This window comes from Cajanus cajan, chromosome 6 (assembly GCF_000230855.2).
Source record: "Cajanus cajan strain Asha chromosome 6, NIPB_CcT2T_4, whole genome shotgun sequence".
NCBI classification, from domain to species: Eukaryota; Viridiplantae; Streptophyta; class Magnoliopsida; order Fabales; family Fabaceae; genus Cajanus; species Cajanus cajan.
This window is the reverse complement of record NC_138522.1, coordinates 25,049,615-25,072,333: the sequence shown is the minus strand read 5'-3', so window position 1 is coordinate 25,072,333 and position 22,719 is coordinate 25,049,615. Positions and strand designations below refer to the sequence as shown.

Genomic DNA, 22,719 nt, shown 5'->3' with positions numbered 1-22,719 from the left:
TAGGGTTGACTCACTTCATGATGATGAAGGCCACTTCTAGGGTTGTTTCTCTCAAGGTGGAGATGGGAGGGAAGTGGCCGAATTAGCCAAGGGTGACTAAGGAAAGATATAAAGGCACAAAAGGCTCTCTTTATATTCAATATCCAAAGTATTTACAAGGTGTGGTGCCTAGGGTATTTATAGGAGTGGGAGGCATCTAGGGTTGCATTTAGGGTGCCAAATGCACACCAAATGAAACCCAAATTAACCCTAGATGCAACTTGGTGGCCAAGGATGGAATCTTTGGGTTTAGTTAGGCTACATGTAGGTGCATGATAAGACCATGCAACATTTGCCCTCCACTTGGGCCTAAGCCTTTCTAAGTCCAAAAATAGGTCCAAACACCACCAAAAATATGTCTAGCTCCCTAATTAAATACCTTAGCCCAAAATTAAAAACCTATGATCTAAAGCACCCCATAATACAAGGGTGAAATGGAAAATACAAAAGAAAATAAATCCTATGACTAAGATACCCCAAAATACAAGGGTAAAATAGGAAATTAAAGACAAGGGCAAAAAATAGGAATAAAAATAAATGCTATAAAAACTTAGGAGCTAAGGCCCAAAAGTAGGCTTACTCCTCCTATGGTTTTTCAATACTAACCCATTCCTCTTGCCTCCTTCGATATATCACCTCTTGGTCTTCTTGGCCTTAGTGTTATTCCATCAGGAACCTTTTTATCCTTTTCTGGTCTCATAGCTGTGGAATTTTGTCCTTGTCTGAAAAAGTAATGTACTTTTTCTGACATGCTTTTAGTTCTACGCTTGATTTTCTCCTTTCTTATTTTCTTCTCACAATTCCAATGACTTTGTGTGTTCTCCTGTGAGTGTGGACGATATTCAAATTTTCCTATGAAACTTGATTTCTCAGGCGGTTGCGTGACCATTTTCCTCTACATCTGGTAGTCTATGTGTAGCTCAAGCCTTGACCTTTGTCTGAGCATTTGTCATTAACGCATTGACTTTTCCTTTCATCTGGTCAACTTGTATATGGCCAGACTTTCAAATGATCTTTGGCCAACCTTCGTCTGAGTCTTTATGTTTTGCTTTAGGTTGTGCTTGATTTGACTTGTTGGATACTTGAGTTAGCCTTTCGTCTATCGTCTTGTATCGTTTGATGCATATGCTTGTTCTTCATTTTACCTGTTCTTATGTTTTTCTGAAACACTAACACACTTTTTTTAGAGATAACAACATGTATTATATTTGTCTCACTCAAAACTTTGTTGGGAGTTTCTTTGTCTGACTTAACAACTTTTTCATTTATTTTATGAATCTATAAGTTGTAGGAAATGAGGATGAAAATGTGGAGATGGAGAAAAAGGATCAACAAGCTACATCAAACATGGAATCAAATGATGTTTGATTATATTGTATTGGTGTATTTGATCTTTACAATATTTAATGTATTGTTCTTAAGATATTAAGTGTTAAGACTTTGATATTTGTTTGATTTATTTGGCTTTGTTATTTAGTTGGTGTATTTGGATTTTAATTGTTAAAAACATTAAGACTTTATAATATTTTTGTTCAAATGTATAAATATTTATATCTTAACGCTGATAATTCATTTTGATTTTAAAATGCTTGATACTTGTATTTTTATATAATATTTTTTTTTGTATTCCTATTTTTCCTTGTAATTCTTTAACTTAAAAATAAGGAAAGAAGAAAAGAAAGAAAAAAAGATAGATTTATTTTTTTATTTGTTTTTCAAAAATTTTATTGGGCCGTGAGCTTTCCTGTTTAGCCGTGGGCTTCATGGAGTGTATATGAGCTCAATAAAAAGAATATTTATTTCGTGAGATGAGTTTATCAATGTAGGCTTTATGGGTATACTTAGGCCTAGTTGCAGTATTCTATAGCTAGCCTCTTTAGGCTTGCAAGAGAAAAAGGTTGGGTGTTTACAAACTAATTCTAACAAAGAGGATACATATGTTTGAGTCTACTTGAAAGATATTTGACTTGCTAAGACAAGGATAGCTAAACTTAAACTTTCTCACTGATTGTCTACTAGGATGATTTACAATAGATTTAAACTTAGAAGTAGAGTTTTGGCATAACTAAAAGTGTTTACATAATATTCACAAAGTTTTACAAGTATTACCCTATTCTCTTGAAGTCTTCTTTTATTTATAAGCTTAAGAGATATATCTATTGGTGAGAGAGCCTTTAACACTTACAATTTGAATATGATCTTCGTTCTTCATAGTTGTTCAAATGTTTTAGAACTTCATAAATGCTTAACTTGGAAAAGAATGAAATAGAAAGCCTTGGTTCTGAACATGTTACTTTTTGCGTTGATAATTTGCTTTGTGGTGGGCTTTCTTTTTCTAGACATTGTGCTAGTTTAGTTTCATTACACACATACATAAAAGATAAAATAAAGTAATATAACATTTATAATATTCATAAATTATCAAAACGCTTATCTAAAAGTATTATTGAATGTTTAAATATGTCATTTAAAGGTAAGGAAACATTCTACAAGTACTGGACTTGTGAACTTCTAATAAACATAGACGCTCATCAAAAGTGTTGGACGTCGGATATTAACGTTGACTAACTTATTTTATGAAGTGTTACACTTATCTAGAAAAAAGTTATTTATAAAAATATTTTTATCCTTCCCTTCAAAACAAAAATATTTTTATCCTTCAATTATTCTACTTCAATTATTCTACTTCCTTAATTGTATGTTTCCTAAAAATGACTTGGGCAAATATTAGTTTATTAAAATCATTATTTTTTTTATCATACATTGGAATATTAGACATACATAATTGTCTAAATCTAACATATGTTGGAGAGGTTGATGATGCGTTTCATTTTCTTAGTCGATTAATTATAGTGCCTCAACTTATATAAAATGATGATTATTATTATTACTTATTAAAATTATGCACATATATGCGCACATATAAAAATATAAATTATATACAAGTATGGATATATTTTAAAGATAATATTAATTGAAGCAAATATTTATATAAATTAAAATGACATAAATTATTTGATAAATGCTAATTTTCATAATATTTTATAGTATTTAAAATATGATACTATTTATAATTTAAATATAATATTCATGAATTATTTTTTGAATGTATACAATACATAAAATAAATATTTGTTTTATATAACTAATAAATAATTTTATAATAAATGAATTTTTATATAAATTATAAATATATTGCTATAAAAATATAAATTATATGTTAATTAAAATTTTAATAAATAATTATTCTAATGTGTTAATCATATTTTATATTTATAATAAATAATTTATCTTGTGAGATAAAATTATTTTTAATCATTAATATTAAATTTTAAATTAAAAAATTAAACAAAAAAATAAAAGATATACAATGATTGAATATAATCTCCAAAAAATTTTCAAGAATATTTTCTACAAATAGATTCATTTGTTTCTTCAAAGAACAAATATACTCATTAAAAAAAGATAAAAAAAATTGATAAAATATCATAACATTTAATTTTATATTATTTTAAAATCAGAATAGAGTTTATATATATATATGTAAAATTCCCGGCAAAAAGAAAATTAAAATTAAAATTTAAGTATATTTCTAATCATTCATATTTAAGATAAATTTATTTTTTCTTTAAAATTATTATTTTTAATTCTTATAATTTTTAAAAATTTTATTTTAATCTCTTAAGTGGTTAATAATATATATGAAAATAATTAAAATAGATATTATTTAGATTTAATGATATTAATAATTAAATTTTATGTAATAATATTTTATAATTTTTTTAATAAAATATAAATATAAAAATTAAAATAATTTAAATTTTTTTTTATAAAATTGAAAACAATAATTTTAAATACCAGTGACATAAATAAATTTATCTTTAAACAAAATCATATTTAAGTCTGGAATATATATCCGCCGCTACTAGTACCGGAGCGCAGTGTTGGAGCTGCAGTCTTTATTCCGTCCACTGGTCACTGTAATGGCCGATCAAATCAAAACGATGTCGTCGGCGCCTGAGGAGAGAGGCGCTGGAGGAAAACTCAGAAAGCCGCAGCCGAGGAAGCCGCCGCCGAGCCCTTACGCTCGTCCACCGGAGACGGCGAGCCGCCGTTGGATTTCAAAACTTGTGGATCCTGCGTACCGCCTCATTGCTGGTGGAGCCACTCGTATTCTTCCTTCCTTATTCTCGGCCTCTTCTGTCCCTTGTCCTACCTCTGCTGCTGAAGATCAAGGTCATATTGCTTGTTTTTTTGTTCTCTGTTGTTTTCGATTTTTGTGTTTGGTACTTTAGGTTGATTTAAATTCTTGAATGATTCTTGAGTTATTTGTTTCTGTTATCTTTGTTGGCAAATTCAGGTTTGGTTTGTGGGTACCACTGGTTTCATTGTATCCTGAATTTAATTGTTGTGAGCATGAGCTTTTGTTGTTACTGATTAGAAATATTGGAAAGGAATTAAAACCTTAGTGCTTGTATGTCAAATTAGTTGATAGATTTGGGTTGCTTATCTGTTATGTATTTTAGATACTGCAATTTATATGAATCTTTTCCTGAACTGAAAGACATGGTTGTGTTTGGAAACCCATTTGGAACCTTGTAAACTTAAAATCGCCCTTCCTGAAAATAGGAAGGAATGAGGTGGATTGACTTTCAGTTCAACCGAACAACTGAACGGAAATTCGAACATGCACTTAGTTAATGTCAGACAATAGAATTTAAATTTTGAAGTGTTGATTTGTTAGTCGAATTGTAAATCTTTTTCTACTTTGTTGAATCCTTAAACACAAAGTTATTTATTTTGCTTAACTGTAGTGAGAAAAGTGTAAGAAGCTTGCTTAAGGCAACAATAGTTAATAGTGGTGTGGAGTGCCCACCACCAAAAATGCTATAGCAGGATGGATACCATTTGAAACCTAATTAGATTTGTATTGCACAAAGTATGTATACTGAAAAATAAAGAAATTTATCTATGGTTAAAAGCATATTCATAATGAAAAACCAAACAGCAAAAGAAAGACAGATCTTTGAATTCGCCAAAGATTGACCTGAAAACTTGCTTGAAACTAATGGGTCAGTGCTGGAAAATGAAGAACCAACCTTTGGATATCAGAAAACTCGCCAGAAAGTCATCAGTGCGTATCTGGAAAATGGAAGAAGCAGAACAGAGTGGAAGAGAGGCAAGGTTGCAGAACAGAGGAAGAAGTTGTAGGTGTTAGGGCATAAAAAACACAGAGGATAGAGATGAGAAACAAATGAGAATGAACACAAAATGGCAATGCTTCATATTTATTAGTATTTGACAAGTTCCTCCTCCCCCCCCCCCAAAAAAAAAAAAAAGAAAAACCCTTGAAATGACATTGGTTTTAGGGACTAACTCCATTTTTGCCATTCCGCTCTGCCCGCTTTTCAATGTGATTTTGGCCGCAAAATGTGCTGCAATGGCTAAGCGCAAAACAATTGCCCTTGGAACTGCGGTGCAAAGCATGGTCCTGGAACTATAACATGCGGTTGATAACTATGCGTAATGCAAAGTGTAAGGTGGTTGAATTAATGGGAGGATCAAAATGTTTGATGGCAATCTTTCTATTGATCTCACCAAAAGGATTTTTAGGTTAAACTTTAAGTGTCTCACATTGCTAAGCTACTTCAAGTAATTCATCATTACTGCCAAAGAAGTATTATTATTCTGCAAGAGCTCAATACAAACGTTAAGTAGATTATGTATCAGAATGGAGGATGTGATGTAAGGGTTATTGGAGTGACATTCTTTTTCTTTATAGACTCCACCTTGGAGATACATTCTCATTATTCCTATCTGGGTGACTTCATGTTGGGAAACTATTTAAAGTTCCCAAGATAGGTGAACAAGTATCTACTATCTACTTCAGCTGTTCAACATGTTAGTGAAAAAATAAAATCATTTTTTTGTATTATTTTTTAGTGTCCTGTACAAAGGCTCTCCACTCTCACAGTAAAATAAGAAAACAGTGACTAACAGCCACAATTTTTTCTTCTCATCTATTCTGGATTTTTTATTTCTCCCTCTCATAACATGGTATTAGAGCTTCGAGAGACAGACCCTAATCTTTTACTTGCTTGGCTCACTGACGGCAGTGTCTAATACCTCCTGACTAACACATTACCTGTGGTGAACCTTCATGATTGTCTCATATATCAGTCATTGCTTGATGCCTTCCTTGGATGGTGAAAAAGCATGGTGAATGAAAACTGAAAAATAAGTGGTTTGATAAAACAAACCATTTATTGTTCTTCAAAGCAAATATTCAGACCCTACAATTCATGTAGCAAGGTGTGCCAGCAAACTAAAGAAAACTATGCAAATGATGTGCGGCAAATGTATGCTGTTTGTGATGTCCTTATATCCTTTATTTCCCCCTTCTAGTGGTATTCACTATCTAGCGATGTTTTGATATTGCACTTGTGAAAGAGATACAAATTTCTTTTAATGAAGACATGGCCATTCCTTTTGATGGATCTAGGTCAAAATACTTGGCATCAAATAAGTCTCATTGCCAACTAGTTTACATACTTGCCTTTAGCAACATGTTTTTGTATTCATGAATCATGATTATGAGAATTTATATGGTGAGGTGGATGGTGTTTAGTCATAAATAGCAAAAATATGTAAATGCTCTTTGTGGGTATATAACTATTCCTGGTTTAAGGAATGCTTTTAAGACAGGACACAATTCAAATGGTTTTTAGGTGCTGTTGCTTTTAGTTGATTGAAGTTAAGGCTAAGTAGTTAATCCTGTTGTTTAAGTGGCAATTTGTGGTGTGCGGTTGCAGATTTGGAACAGGTGCAGGTTTAGGGTTGCAAAAGAAGTGGCCATGATTTGCGAGAACTTGGATGTCGCCTGCTTAAGTGGTTTTTCCAGGTTTTCTTGCACAAAGGAAGGACCTTTTTCTGCTACGTGACATTGCTGGACAGGTCTACTACCTGTGCCATTGCCAGACAGCATCTGTGACCTGTGCCATCATGGACAGCTTCTGCCACCTTCCTCTGATGTTGCTGATTATTCAGTCCTCCATTCAACCTTTGCCATTGGGAGTTAGGTTAATTGGAACAATTAACAATTAACAATTGAGTTAGGTTGAATCCTTAGGTTGCTGGTTAGATCCGGCAGGTCGGACCAATTGTTAGGATACCACAATAATAAAAAAAGAATTGAAAACAGCAACAATAATTAACAAAGCATTTAGATAGAAAATATGTGAATCTATTAATACTGGAATAAAATGCATAGTCCCAAACCAGAGCTCAAGGCTCCTCACCAGAGCGTGATGCTCCTCAAAGAAAGAAAATTCTATGTCCAATTAAGTAACAAAATCTCTCTTTTCTCTCTCTCCTATTCCCCCACTTATTTATACTATGATTCTGTATAACTAACTCCACCAGCTCATCCACTCACTCCTTCGTGACACCACTCATTTTCTTTCTCCTAGAATAGACCCTCCATATTTTGGGCTTGCTAATCATTGGCCCATCAATTACCACCGGATTAAATGACTCATCCCCTTGGACTCTATCAGTCTCCCTTTCAGACACGGGAGACTTAGCTGAACTGGTTGATCATGAGTTTGGGTCTAGGGAAGTTGATAATAAATGTTTTTTATTCTTTTTTATTTTTATTTTTATTTGTTGTGCTTCAATTTGAGTCCAGTTTAACTTTTTTTCTTAATTTTTATTTAAATCATATCATATACTATAATAATAATAATAAGTATAATAAAAATAATAATAATAAAAAAAATTCAATAGCTAAATAATAATAATATAAAAAATTATTTAAAGGACATGTAATATAATAAATTAAATAATACAAGTAATAATAAACTAAATAAAGCCTAGTATGTAATATATAAAATAAAGAAAAATAATAAAACCTAAACAAACCCTAAGATATAAATATAATTAAACAAGGCATAACATATAATATAATCAAATAAATAACTATAGTTAAAAAAATTAGAATAGTGGCCATCCCACATTAGCGGTTTGGAGTCGGCTGCTACACACTGCTATTTAGGGTTGAATACTCAGGTTAAATAGATGGTCAAGCAAGGTGCAATGATATTGGTTGATTGAACTAATAATTTTGGGTATGTCTGACAGCAATTTGATGTTTGTGCTAAAATGGTAATAATGATTTGATGGCATGAGCTTTGGGGCGTTCATTACTGACTTCATTTGCGACAAACAAACTTTCTAGATTTAATGTCTTAAAAGAGATTATTCTCTAGTTCCCCTTAACCTACAGAAATTTCAATTTCCCAAGCAAATTATCCTGCATTATCTCTTCAATATTTATGCTCTATCTTCTATGTGGTCAGTGTAAAACCATCTGGTGCTTTACAAGTGTTGAATGTTTATTTGGTTCCCCTTGTGCTTTCAACTCGTGGACACAATGAGTCATTTTAATGGAGTTAATTCTGCTGCCCATTATCTTTATCTGTTTAGTATATAATGTAATTTCCTGATTAATCTGGAAAATGGTGATTCACTCAACTTTCTGATCAATTTGTGTTGTTTGTTTGACAATAGATAAATTGCAAACTGGTGTCAGTCATGAAGATGATACACGCAGAAGTGATATACATGTAAGGACCGTTTTTGCTTCACATGAAACTAGTAAAAAAAAAAGTACTGCTTTTAATTTTTAGTAGCTTTATATGCTTTGCTTGCTCGGAAATTATTTAAATCCTAAAATAATAGAAAGTTGAAGAAACTGAAGCTACTACTAGAAGAGTTGTAAAATCCTTAATAACTCATGGTCTCATTAATTAAGCAAAACAAAACTGATTTTATTCCTTTTTTTCGCCTCCATATATGTATTTTTGACCATGGTTTTTCTTTTGAAGCTTTTGGCATCCAAATCATCTGAAATGGCTATTTCTGATGAGATCAGTCATAAACTGAAAAGCAGTTTAGACATGGTTTTGGTCAGACAAGATGAAAAAGTAGAGAAAGCTGATGAAAATAGGTTTTCTGATATTGAGCTGCTGGTGAAAGGGAAAAAATTCTCTAGGTACATTAGTTTAACTTATTATAAATTAAGTTTCCCTTGCATGAATGGCTCATTTCTCTACTCTACTATGAAAGTTATTCTTGTTGATCAAATTATTTGTTCCAATATCTTGGAGCTTTGATGTCATCACCTGGCACAGTAATAATAATATTTTTGTTTTGCTGTTGAAATGAAAGTTTTTACTGTCATCATTCTTCTTTTTAACTTATTTTTCTCCTTACTTGGATGTGTGAATAACTTGGATCACGAAAACATGTCTCATACATGCATTGGTGTAATATTAGCATACTTGTCTTCTATTTGGTGAAGCTACAAATAAATAAGCTTTTTTTCCCAATGAGTTAGTTAGGTTCAAATTTGTTTCTAAATAAAATCTTTTTTATATACAGTCAAAGGTAGTATAATCAGACAAAAAAAATCAAATGCTAGTATATATTAAATTGCACATACCTATTGAGCTGACTCATAAGTTAACTAGTCAATGGCGTGAAAGCTTTGGCTTGGCTAATTTAGCAAACAAACCAAAATTCTCATCTGATTAAGTTATTAATGAATTAAACCATGAATTGGATCAAGAGATTACTTGTTTACTTCCATTCCTTGCTTTGGCTTGGCTAATTTAGTAAACAAACCAAAATGATGACTTGTTTTACTTCCATTCCTAGCTGAGTTTGTGTGCTCACTGCTCATGCTCTTAGAAAAACTGTTATTTGTCAGTTTGTGTTGTAGGGTTGGAAAGAGGAAGAGGAGGGTTAATTTTTCATTTTTAAACAGAGTAGAGATCGTAGAGTATTACAAAATGTTTATAAATATGAATAAAGGTCAATTGTAAGTACATGATTGTCTTTCATTTTATCCTCATTTTATTTTATTTTTTTGCCACATAAAAGAGAATATTTACTTAGAAAATGAAAAAAATTACCCTTCTTTCCTTTCCCTTCCAAACATATCCTTAGTAAAATAAACCATTTGTCTATTATCTATGGATGTATCATGTCTAAACATCTTTAATCCTTATGTAGAGATGAATTTGACCGATTAGTGGCGGTATTAAATTCAAGGATGACGGACGTTTCTAATGTTGAACAAGGAAAGGAAAATACAAATTTGACTTCAAGGAAAGATGATGAGGGGCTTGCAATGGCTCACAGACTTCCAAAATTTTCAAATGAACAAAGGCATGAAGAATCGACTGGAGCCATATGGGGGACCTCAACACCTCTTGGTCCATCAAAAGTGAGTATTGCAACTTCTTTTTGAACCATTCACATTTACTGGTGGATTATGATCAAGCTCTTTGCCTTTATTTGAGATCTGTTTAGGGCTGAATTATATGTCTGGACAATACCCACAAGGTTCTATATTTTAAAGTCAGTATTAATTATAAAGATATATAATCCTAATCAAATTAGATAAGAAATCCTATGACTGCTCCTATTGGGTCCTATTATACATATCATTATCATGAAGGAATCACCATGGAGAGGTGTACAGTGGAATCCTCTGGCAAGGGGAATCCACGTTTCCACCTTGAGGATGAGTTTGAGCTTCAAAGGGAAAGCAAATTAGTTAGAATTAGAAAAGTTGCATAGTTAGGGTCAGGTTAAACTAGAGAGTAGTTTCTCACAGAATTTGTTAGTCATTTAGTGATTAAGCTTAAATAGTAGGAGGGGAGTAGGAGTGGGCATTTGGAAAAGTCAGTATCGGAAAACAGGCCAATATCTCAGTTCTGATAGATTTAGTTACTAGATAGTTGTTTCAGTTGAGATTTGAGGGGGAATATAGAAGATATGGTAACATTACTTATTATTGTTATTGAATAGAGATGTTAGTTAGGGAAGGGAGAGTTCCCATATCTCTTGAAAACCTGAGAGTTTTACGCTTTCATTATATTCTTCATCTCCACCACTGTTCTTGTATTTGTCTGATACTGATCTACAGTTATAAATTCTTATTTCATTGCTCTAATTCTGATTCAGTCCTAATATGGTATTGGTTTGAGTCAAACAAATTTTTTTTCCTTAAAATTTGCATGCATTTTTTTTTTAATAATGTCTTATCTTGAAAATTGAAGATTGAATTTTACAAGTACCTAAAAATTGAATAATCTTAGGATATATATGCTTTGTAGAGCATTTCCTTCTTTGGGTCCGATGTAATTTTACTGGTATGATAGTCACATTTGTCAACTTTCCAGGTTCGGGATGAAATTGGTGCTTCACCAGTAGAGATTGCTAGAGCATATATGGGTTCCCGTGCGTTAGAAGCAGGTCCCAGTTCTAAGAGCATGATCCATACAGCTGAAAGCACTGTGTTGCATGGTGATGAAGCTGCAATAAAACCATATGATCCATCACCATCAAAGAAGTCATCAACATGTTGGCCAGGTGCTGTGGTGCAGGATGCTTACATAACACCACAAAGTCAAAGGAACAGATATGGACTTCATAACTTCCCCCGTACTCCTTATTCCAGAACTCTTTTAACAAAGTCTAAGTCCAAGGTATATTTTTTTTTGGTTGTTTGTCTTGTACTTTAATCCTTCAAGCTGTATCCGTATCTGTATTTTTAATTTTTTTTGTTTTCTCTTTTTCACCAGTTGAATCATATGCAAGGAGATAACAGCAACATTTCAACAACTCCCCTCCTTCAATCACAGATTACTATGTTTCCGCAGGTATCTTTCATTGTGATCCTTTTGTGATTGTATTTTATTTGTAATTTGTAATATGTCATTTTTTTAATAGCTTATAAATTACTGAAATTGTAAATCACTAGTGATTCTTTCATGTCATGTATTTTTTGTCTGTCTTACTGTATATTTTCACCAGTTATTGTTTAAGACTTGTAGTGATTATGGATATAAACATGCATAAGTTTAAATAATGGAAGGTTTTAGAAGAACCCTTTCTTTTAATTTCACATTTTAGCACCTGTTCATAACTTCAAACAACTTTTGACTGTACAAGCCAAAACTCTAAATGTTGGACTTGATATTTCAAATTTTGTCGGGGAAAATAGAAGTAATTCATTATTTTTACTCATTAAATTATTTAGAGGCTTTGATTGTTTCCCTAATTATTTTTTTATTAGTTATAGCTTATAAAAGCTCAAATATGGTTGTCTTAGTGTCTATGCTTGGTACCAAAAATTGAAACAATCTCATGTCAAATTAAAGGCATTTGAAACTTGGATAATGTGGGATTTTCTGTGCTAGTGTCAAATAACTTCTACAAAGTTCAGTTAAATAAGAAAATAAGTTTCTGAATCTGTGGTTCAGCTTATTTTATTTATTAACTTTGCTCAATTTGAATTATGTTTCTTCCTTTAATTGCTTTAATGAGTTTCAGTTTTTTTTTTTTTTCTTTTTTCATTTTGGTTGTAATTGGGTTCTAACTTAATCATGTTAAACACAGGATAAATCTAAAGTTGGAGCATCAGAAAGTGGAAATGGATCTGTTGGACCTATTCGTCGGACTAGGCATAAGGTTGGTGCACAATCTTCTTCAAGAAGACCAACTTATTCATCTCTGAATCGCCCTACCCTGGGAGAAAGTTCTGATGTTGATGTTTTCACTCCTGTTGCAAAGAGCACGAAACCTGTTGAGACAAGCTGCACTCATAAGCCACGGGGCTTTGAGGTGGGTGTTCCAACAGTACACATGCATACCAGTTTGATGGCTAAGAAGATATTAGATCATATTGATAGAAACATTCCCACACCTAAAGAGAAATCTGCTGAGCTCAAGTTAGCAACAAAATGGAAGAACCCTGAATCATCTAGTGGTTTCAGTACTATATTGTCAAATGAAGATAATGGCTTGCTTAAATTAAATGATGTTAGCCCTCATAAATATGATGGCTTTGAAGGAAAGAAATTGACACCATGGAATGAAGGTAAAGGGAAATACCATGCTGATATGCAACCTAAAGAGAGTACCCATAAATCTCTGAATGTCAGAAAAGAAGGAACTATGGCATCTGATGCGAATGTTTATAGCAGCATCCCTAGATTTGGAAATGTTAGTGCAATACAACATTTTGGCGGTTCTCAAATATTTTCTGCAAAGTCTTCTAAAGAGGTACTATATTTAATGGCCGTAAAAGCTTTTCACATGTATTTTTCCTGTTTGGCTATCTTATTTTGTGTTGTCATTCTGGTTGAAAAATGATAAAAACTCAAGGATAACTTACGTGTATGTGAGAAGGTGTTAGTAGGGATCCAACGTTGAGGATCATAACTAAGGCAGGTAAAATGTAACCCACTGCTAAGGTGGCATTGGGTTGGAAATGTGAGAGAATGATGTATATGATCTGTGTTCTGTAAGTGGAGTGATGTGAGGGTAGTCTAGAATTGGCATGTACTTTTGGGAGAGACTGGCACTATAGCTTTCTAGGTTATTTTCTTGCTCAGTTACATTTTCTCTGTTGAATTTACCAGGAATTCCTATTATATGTTGGTACCTATTATCTGGTATTATAGCTCTTGATTTAAAAAGCTTTGAATGGTAGCTACACGAGCCGCAATTGAGTTATGGGTGGAAAGTTTGGAGAAGTGGGATGAGATAATGTCTTCTGAAAAGGAATCTCTGGTGATTCACCAAAGGTGGGTGTTGGTCACAGCATCAACTGTCCCCAAACCGGAGAGATGAGAATGACAGCCAATTAGAGGGGGGACAGCAGTTGAGTTTGAGATGAATTTTGGACTGTTGTTCTTGGACCCATGAGTCCCTCACGCAAAGTTAGAGATACTGGTTGTCTCTAGGGACAATGCCGATGGATGAATTAATAAACTTGTGTTATTTTAAGGTGAATGTCGTGTCAAATTTTGAGAAGCTATACAGTGTTGGTGGCTCTTGATGACAGGGGCATTGGACTAGTTTCAGTGGTAGGAAGAGCAGGACCCATCTCAAAGTTGGTAGCAGACCAAGGATGCTGTGGTTTGAGACTTCCTGATAGGCCCGAGAATGAAACCCAAAAACAGACCCTACAAGTCTATTATAGGAGGAAGAATAAGAGTGAATTAGTTAGTTAGAATCTGTTATGAATGTATTTCAAAAATAAGGTGTAAGGGGTCAGTTACAGTTGCTGATTTGTTTACTATAAATAACTCTCTAATTGGAGAGGTAGAGGGGAAGGTTTTGTTTTAGGCGACTGGGATTTCCAGTGTGAAAGGAGAGGGCTCCTTTGAGTGCATTGTGTACAATTGTTAATGGTTTACTGATTCTAGCTAATACAGAGGCACTATTTTCTCTCTTTTCTGTTCTGTTTGTCTTGGTGTTCCTTTCTGTCAAAGAAAGGATCCTAACACTTCCATCCAGGTTTTATGTTTCATTCAAACCTGTTTGGGCCATTGCTGTTTATGAGGCAGACAGGAATGGTAATCGAGTATCATGAGTGATATGTTATTTGAACCAATGTCAGCTCAACTGAAATATGTGGATGGAGTGATTTTATAAAAGGGATATTCCTTCCCAAACTGCTTGCGATTGGAACTGCAGGTGGAAACGAGTCTGTATAATTCAGACTCTCAGAATTCGTTGATAGTGCTCTGCTGTTAGAGGAAATATCTTGGGCACTAATAAAGGGAGGATTGGTACCAAACAATCAAAAGGGGAAAGGGGACTTTTGTCTGTGAAACAATTTCAATGGGGGGCACTAATGCAGATCTCAATCTGGGAATAAAAGCCCAATGAAGCTCAAACCTCCTGAAGAACTATGGTGGTGACAAATGGAGTAACGGAGGCAGGAAACTCAGGCTGAGTTGCAAGAGAGGAGCAAAAAAGGCTATGTTTCAAGTGTGGAGAAAAAGGGGGCCTAAGCACATGTGCATATTCAAGCACTAATTGTTACAAGTGGAAGAAATGGAAGGAGAATAAAAGGAAGTAGGACTGGAGCAAGAGGAGATGGAATTGGTAGTCGAAACACTCAAATTATCCTAGAGGAGTCAAGAAGGATTGACTTCAAATCAATCGTTCAAGACTTGGGGTAGAATTGGTCAGGGGCAGCTGTTTCTATCGGTAGATTGTTCAGCAACCAGCAACTTTTTTTCTAGAAGTGTAGCAGAGGAGTTGAAACTGAAAGTTGAAGACTCCTGAATTCCCAATGGAGGTGGGGACAAGTGAAAAGGTAAATAATAGTGGAGTTTGAAAAGGAATGGTGCTTGAAGTACAAGGTACAGTGAATAGGCAGAAGTTTTTTAGGTTTGATTTGGAAGGGAGGTTGTGTTGCGAATGGATTGGTCTAGTTTTGGGAAAATGAGGCCAACTTCCAAAACTTAATTCATAAATTGGAGACAGAAGAAAATACGATGGTTTTTTAGGGAGATCCTTCTCTTTGTAAAGCACAAACATCTTGGAAATGGAGATGAAAAGGTATTTATTGGAGTTAGAAAGAAGGAACCAGAGGTGGGGAGGAATAGGGTGGGTCTGGTAGTTGGAGGGAGTGGTGCATGAGATAGAAAGGAGGGTGTTAGGGTTTCAGGGGCATATCGTGAAAGCAGGAAAAAATGGAAAAAAAAAAAAAAAAAAAAAAAAAAAGAGAAAAAAGAAAGAAAAAATCCTAACAATATTTAAAAACTTGTATATATCTAATGGTAAAAAATTGATCTCCCCTGGTGGGAGATATAGCTGGGTTTCCCACCCTACCCAGCATCAGGCCAGAAATATGCTGAATTGGCCAGATTGTGTTGATGCAAGGGGGTTATGGGGTTCATTGGGCCAGAGTGAATATTATAATAGATTTACAAAAATATTATGTAAAATTTACTAAAGGAGAATCAATTATTTACAGCAAAAAACGTGTAGTTTCAGACAAGCAGTTGAAACAGGAGTTTGTACAGATCCTGAATAGGTGAGAGATATGCTTTAATGAACAGATTGTGTCTGACATGTTTCAAATATGATACTTGTCAGACAAGCCTTGGACATGTGTCCAACAATCCTCTACCATCTCAATTAATTTTTTTTTGTTTTTTGTTTTTTTGGTTTAGACACCTCTCTAACACAGCCCGAGCAATTCTATTACACAACTTGGACTCCTTTCTGACACGACTTGGATATGGGTTAAGAGAGTAAATCGGCACCTAATCTTATTAGTTAAACACTTACCTAATACTCCTATTATATATATATATATATATATATATATTAAAAAAAGTCTACTTATTTATAAATATGGCAAGGCTTGTAACATCCTTTTTTATTTATTTTTGGTGAGGCTTATTTTCATAGGAATTACTAGTTTTAATGTTTAAGGGATATGATTTATCTTCCAAGGGTCATTATCATATAAAAATTAAGTTAAACAACTTTGAAGGTGAATATATATAAATCTTAATTGTCAATTTAAGTTTTTGTCATGTTAGTTATATATGTATGCCGTGTCCTATATTTTGAACATTAGCCGTATCTTGGTGTCCGTGTTCATGTCGTGTCTGGTGTCCTTGTCAAAGTCTAGTGTCCCTTAGAGTCAGTGCTTAATAGTGTACGGGGTGTGTTGAGTTCTTGGGCCTGACTGGATATTACGACAGATTTTAAAAAAATCATGGTAAGATTGCTTGGCCTCTCGCTCAACTACTAAGAAGGATTATTTCAAATGGTGAAGTGGAGCTCAAGATGCCTTTGAACACTTTAAGGTTGTGGTGACTTCCTTGTGTTGGCAGTTCCGAATTTTGAGACACCTCGCTCTATAGTGACTGATGCCTTGTGGGAGTGGTATTGGAGGGAATTAATGACAATATGAGTAGCTGTTCAGAAATGGAGACATTATGTGCCTGGAAGTTGGAAGACATTTTGTGGTGCATATAGATCAACAAAGTTTAAAATTTTTAGCTTATCAAAGTATTGTGGGGAAGGAGCAGCAGAAGTGGGTCTCTAAGTTGTTTGGATTTGACTCTGATTAATATAAGCCAGGGAATGAAAACAGGGCTGTTAATGCTCTTTCAAGGAAGCTTGAATATCAGCACTTAAGAGGGGTCATTCAAGATTTGTTGCAGAAAACTCAGTCACATCCAAGTTTCCAACTTAAGAGGAGGAGATTATACTCTAATGGGACGAATGGTTTTACTTGGGAATCACCCAAAATACCCATGATACTTAGGGAATTTCATGATTCAGCCTTAGCAGACCGAATAAAAATTTAGGATTGGGTAGGCATGTCATCGATATAGTGGAAAACACATGCCCTTTCTATAGGGTTTGCCCCTTCCACGTATTTTTAGGATTGGGTATATTTACTAAATTGTTGTCTGTTCCTTATTTTTTTCCCTATTGGAGGATTTATATTATTATCCTTCTTTCCCTTTGTAATACTCTTTTCTGTGCCTTTATTTCTTATTTCATCAAGAAGAAAAAAAAATCTGGTTGTGACTTGGAGAAGAACCATGGAACCATGGTGGAAGCCCTTGCATCTTGATCTTAATTTGGTCATTTTGGTTGGTGGAGGTTCTCTCTCTTCACATTAGGACGGAGACAGTCTTTTGGGACCCGTATTGTTAGTTATCCCTCAGCTACTGAGGCAAAATAAAGGGGTTAATAGGGGAGAAAAGAAAGGATAGAAGAGAAAATTAGGTTTTGTAATAATTTTGAGGCAAAATAAAGGGGTTAATAGGGGAGAAAAGAAAGGATAGAAGAGAAAATTAGGTTTTGTAATAATTTTGTCGACTTGGCAAATGAACGGGGTAAATGTTTGGGACTTGGGAGCAAAGATCAAGGAGGGAACGTCATGAGAAAATTCTTGAAATAGTGTTCAGGTTCTGCGGGGTCCTTTCCTATGGGGGAGGTTGGCAGACCCTCAAAGAACCGTGGGAGTTTCTATTTTTATTTTGTTTTTCAGTGTGACGAGGGATTTCTCCTTCGTAAGTAGCTAGCTAGACTAAGTTGTTTCTTTCTCAGTAATAATACATTTACCAAATAGGCGATGATGTAAAACTAATGTCTAGTAGTCAATTCATTTATTATTTTAAACATGTGTAATTTTTTATTTAGTTGTGATTATACATTAATTTTGTCATGATATTATGAGAACCAAGTGTACTGACATGCTAACTGTGCAGGATGCTGTGAAATCGACTCTCCCAAGTGGAGGCCATCCGTTTGTGGTAAATCAAGAAACAAAGCCTCTCACTATCCCTGCAACCAGTAAACCAGTTTTGCCTCCTATTTCAATCAAGAAGCCTGAATCTAGATGGACAGTGGCATCTGATAATGGTTCTGGATTTACCTTTCCTGTTTCAGCATCCTCTTCTGTATTCTCTGAGCTACCAACACCATCCATCACACCACTGTTTTCTGCGGGGGATCAGCAGCAATTAAAAGAAAGATCTACTGAACCTTTATATAGTTTTGGTTTGAAAAAGTCCAATACGGCACTAGTTTTTTCCTTCCCTTCTACAAGCAATACTGCTGTTCAGAATGATGCTGCAGATCTAAAGTTTAACTTTGGTCTGACTGAGAAGCCAAGGTTATCGTTCTCATTTGAAAAGAATGCTTTCAGCTGTTAAATAAAATGGCAAAACAATATTCAAAACCTTGTCCAACTTATTTTGATTCCCCCCTCCCCCCTATTTCACTGTCAATTTGTTGGAATACTGAGAAATTTTTGCTATGTGATGACTTAATATTTAAAGAGGATTACTTTCAAAGGACATATAAATCTAGACCTGTTTGCATTTCTTTTCAAATAACCTTGAATTTTCATTAGGAAACTAAAGTAAGCCATAAATGGCCCCTAACCTTGGGTCAAAAGTTCCCTGAATCTTTATCTTCATTGATGGGCAGTGAGTGACTTTCATTGAAGATTATAACTAAAATCAAAATAAAATCTACATAAAAAAGTTTGAAGATTATAAAATTAAAATTCAAATATTTTTCACAATTATACTATTACTAATAAATAGATTTAAAAACTAAATTTTAAATGTTCAATCATATTAGTCTAAAGTTCAAACAATAATTGTTAACAAAATATTTTAATTACATATAAATCAAAATAAAAGATAATAAAGTACAACATTTAATTATTATATGTCCAATCAAAGTTAAAATAAAATTAAATTCATACAAGTTTAAATAAATTAAATATTAGCGGGTACGAGTATCTATGACTATAGATACTTTGATACCCATACTCTTCCCATTAACATGCGATTATAAAAAATATCCGTATCCATTACTTGCGAGTACCTATTTACAATATCCGTTTTCTATCTATTGCAAATTTTATGTGCGAATACCCATGGATATGAAATTTTTTCACATCCCTACTTTATAAATCTCCTCAACGATATTTTAACTCTACCTTCAACAATTTATGTTTTTGATTGATAACCTACGATATGAAGTTTTATGTAGGCTATTCATTTAGTTTCAATTTCAAATCTTAAATAATTTCAATTAAATTATTTAAATACATTTTTAATTTTTGAAATATATTTTAATTAGATATTAAAATTACAAAAATACCTTTATTTGTAAACTATTAAACTCAGAAATTTCATAATAAATTCAAATTATCTTACTTTAGTTTAAGAATGTTATAGTTATTTAGTACCTCGGAAAATATTTTCGAAGTTTAAACATTCATTTTCGTGTAAAATGACAATTTTTCCGTTGAAAATTAATGAAATACTAGAGTAAGAGTAATTAACTAATATAATTTTAAAAATGTCACTAAAAGTGACATTCCTTGTAGTGCATAGTTTTTTTTTTTATAATTAATATATTTTGCTTACATGGATGCGGAATGGCTTAGCATGGAACATGTCTCATTTAGATGTTGCTTTATAATATTAAAAATTAAAATTGAAACATAATTTTATTGAATAATCGATTACATAATGAAATTCTATTTTTTTTTGGTCAAAATGGTTTACCTGATGTAATTAGTTACATGAGATTTAATTAGTTAAATTTTAAATATAAAAAAAATCATGTTTCACTAATTTAACCAATTACAAGTATGTCAGAAGTAAAAAAACTTATGATGTAAGAAATCTTTCAATTGATTTGCTCCAAGCTCCTTGGATCTTCCTTGAGCAAATTCTTGACATGAAAAAAAAAGGAGAAGAGTTGAAAATGTTGGAGTTTCTGGACTTGGAAGCACCTAAGCCAAGAGAATGATTGTTCACAAGGTGCCAAACCTAGAAGCTTTTCTAGGAACCCTAGATTGTAGGAGTCTAAAATGGACTTCAAGTGAGAGAGAATTTTGCAAATGCAGAATGTTTTGTATCATATAGTGAAAGTGACTACAATAGAAGGAGGAGAGCTCAATTTATAGGCCAAGGAAACACTAAAATTGGTGCCACACTCCATGCTACACTTTGGCGTCGAAAAGTTGAATTTCAAATGGAATTTGAAATTCAAATTTCTTGGCAGCCATATGCTGGCTCCCATGTGTAGATCCAATTTGATTTAGGTTGCATTTATGGTTAATTTGATGTTGCTTCGAGTGGATAATGTGCAACCAACCTTAGGCTAGCACATGTGCACCAAATGCAACTCAAATTACACCTAAATGTGATCTAATTTAGCTAACTTTGCCTAATTAAGATTTTCCTTTCAAAACCTCTCTAATGGCCTAAATACAATGGATAAACTATCCTGAACATTAAGAAATAATAAAAGAATCAAAATGAGCCAAATATTGGGTACCAAAATACCCAAGACCCATTAAACCCAAAAACAAACTCAATAAGCCTAAGACCCAAGAATCATAATCTATTTGGCCTAAAACCCAAGAATCAAGATCTCAAAGTGTGGCCCATGTGAAAAATAGTTTGGGCCCACCAAGCCCATCAGGCTTTGAGCTAGCCAAATCTTCTTGTATCCTCTTAGCCATAGCACTGGTGGTTGAACCCTTGGTTCATGCTACTCCATCAATGTATCTCTTATTTGATTTAAAAGACTACTTATCATCATTTATTTCTAAATTGAGCATGATAGAAGTAATGTCTGTACAGAGTAGTTGAAGTTAGGGTAAAACAGTCTTTTGCATAACCTTCTCCGTGATATACAGGATATTACTTTTCCTTCTCATGAATATTTTATCTTTTTTTTCTTTAACAGATTTTGGGAGTTTCGAGACTTCTTTCTTGTTGGATCTATTAAAGAATAATACATTTAATGAAATTTAATGTTAGTCTCATTTGGAAGTATACATTTAATACATAGAAATAGATTATATACTTCATCTAATTTCTTTCATCTTAAAGATAATATATATATATTTTACATTTTATCTGATATAGTACATATTTGTAGATATTTGAATTTGTTTTAAAAAAGTCTTTTATTTATTATGATTAAAACTTGATAAATCCAATATAATCTTTACAATATCATATTTTGATTCAACAAAGTATATGTGGGAGTATAAATTTGGCACGAGTATTATTTTCTTTTTAATTTTCCAAGTTGGCGTGATGCCAACCCCATTCCCCATGGCCTAAATGTTACTGATTATTAATTTGTAGTTTGTGGTCCTCGCGGACAGTTTAGGTTAGAGGATGAGACGCCACGTGTAACTGTGGCCATCAGAAAATGAAGAATTAGGATTAAAGTGGCTCAGAGGAATCACGTGCTATCCTGTTTTTTGACGACAAAGGTCTCGTTTATTATATCTTTCCGACAACTTGTCATTCTGTGGGTCCCTGCTAAAGATCACTTATTTGCATGATGTGGGTCCACTCACCCTTTGCTATGAAACTTTGGCTATATATTTAATCTTTTTCCCTAATTGTATTTTTATTTTTTGGTCATGCATATGTCATGATTTCACAAGTTTTACTATTTGATTCTTGAATTTGTTAATCTTATCATTAAAATTTTATAATTAATATATTTTATCAATTAATTATTTGATATCATTACCTAATAGATAATATTAATTATTGATACGATATATATAATTATATCTCATAATATAATACATCATCAATAATTAATATATTAATGGTTAACTAATTAGTAATCTTATATATTAACAAATTTAGTGATAAAAATATAATAAAAAAATAAAAAAATGTATTAAATATGTCAATTAATTTGAAAATTGAGTAATAAAATTCACAAAAATTGTTAATATGATTAACAAAAATGCAATGTTTAGAATTTCAATTCAAGTTCAATTTTCCACTCCCAGTATTTTTGGTCCCTAGTTTGTCACTGTTTTTTCTATACTTCTATATCTACAAATGTGTGAATTGTAACTTTTAAGTTAATCTATAGTTTGAAGTGAATTTTTATATCTATAATATGTTTTCAAATGCACTAATAACTTATATATATATATATATATATATATATATATATATATATATATATATATATATATATATATATATATATCTGGAAAACTAATATATTCCCATCTATTTTTTAGTTGGAGTATGTTAGTAATCTATACCAAAATTTTAGGACAAAAAAACCACTCATTTATTTTGATTTGGTTAATTTGTACAAAGGATATTATAGTAATTTAATTTAATTTTAAAATAAAATAAAATATTTTCTCTCTCTTATTAACTTCATTCTCCAATACATTTTTTTCTTCTATTAATTAATTTTTTTATTTGTTCAGAGAGAAAGGAGATATCATGAAAGATGATAGAGAAATGAGTTAAAGAAGGA

General features: G+C 32.8%; 1 protein-coding gene across 4 annotated transcripts; it reads left to right on the top strand.

Annotated features, from left to right (window-relative positions):
• The first annotated feature begins 3,943 nt into the window (after positions 1-3,943).
• Positions 3,944-18,745, top strand: LOC109792693 (nucleoporin-like protein). Of its 4 annotated transcripts, XM_083076904.1 has the most exons (10): positions 3,944-4,275; positions 8,608-8,663; positions 8,925-9,091; positions 9,809-9,919; positions 10,114-10,327; positions 11,289-11,594; positions 11,691-11,768; positions 12,508-12,579; positions 12,682-13,173; positions 18,147-18,745. In XM_083076904.1, exons 1-10 carry the CDS (start codon positions 4,023-4,025, stop codon positions 18,591-18,593), a joined length of 2,196 nt encoding a protein of 731 aa, XP_082933030.1. In that variant the 5' UTR covers positions 3,944-4,022; the 3' UTR covers positions 18,594-18,745. The 4 variants fall into 4 exon arrangements, with proteins under 4 accessions (XP_082933030.1, XP_082933029.1, XP_020207716.1 ...); XM_083076903.1 differs by having other exon boundaries at positions 3,945-4,275; positions 12,508-13,173; XM_083076905.1 differs by lacking the exon at positions 3,944-4,275 and adding an exon at positions 6,883-8,488 and having other exon boundaries at positions 12,508-13,173.
• Positions 18,746-22,719: the final 3,974 nt, after the last annotated feature.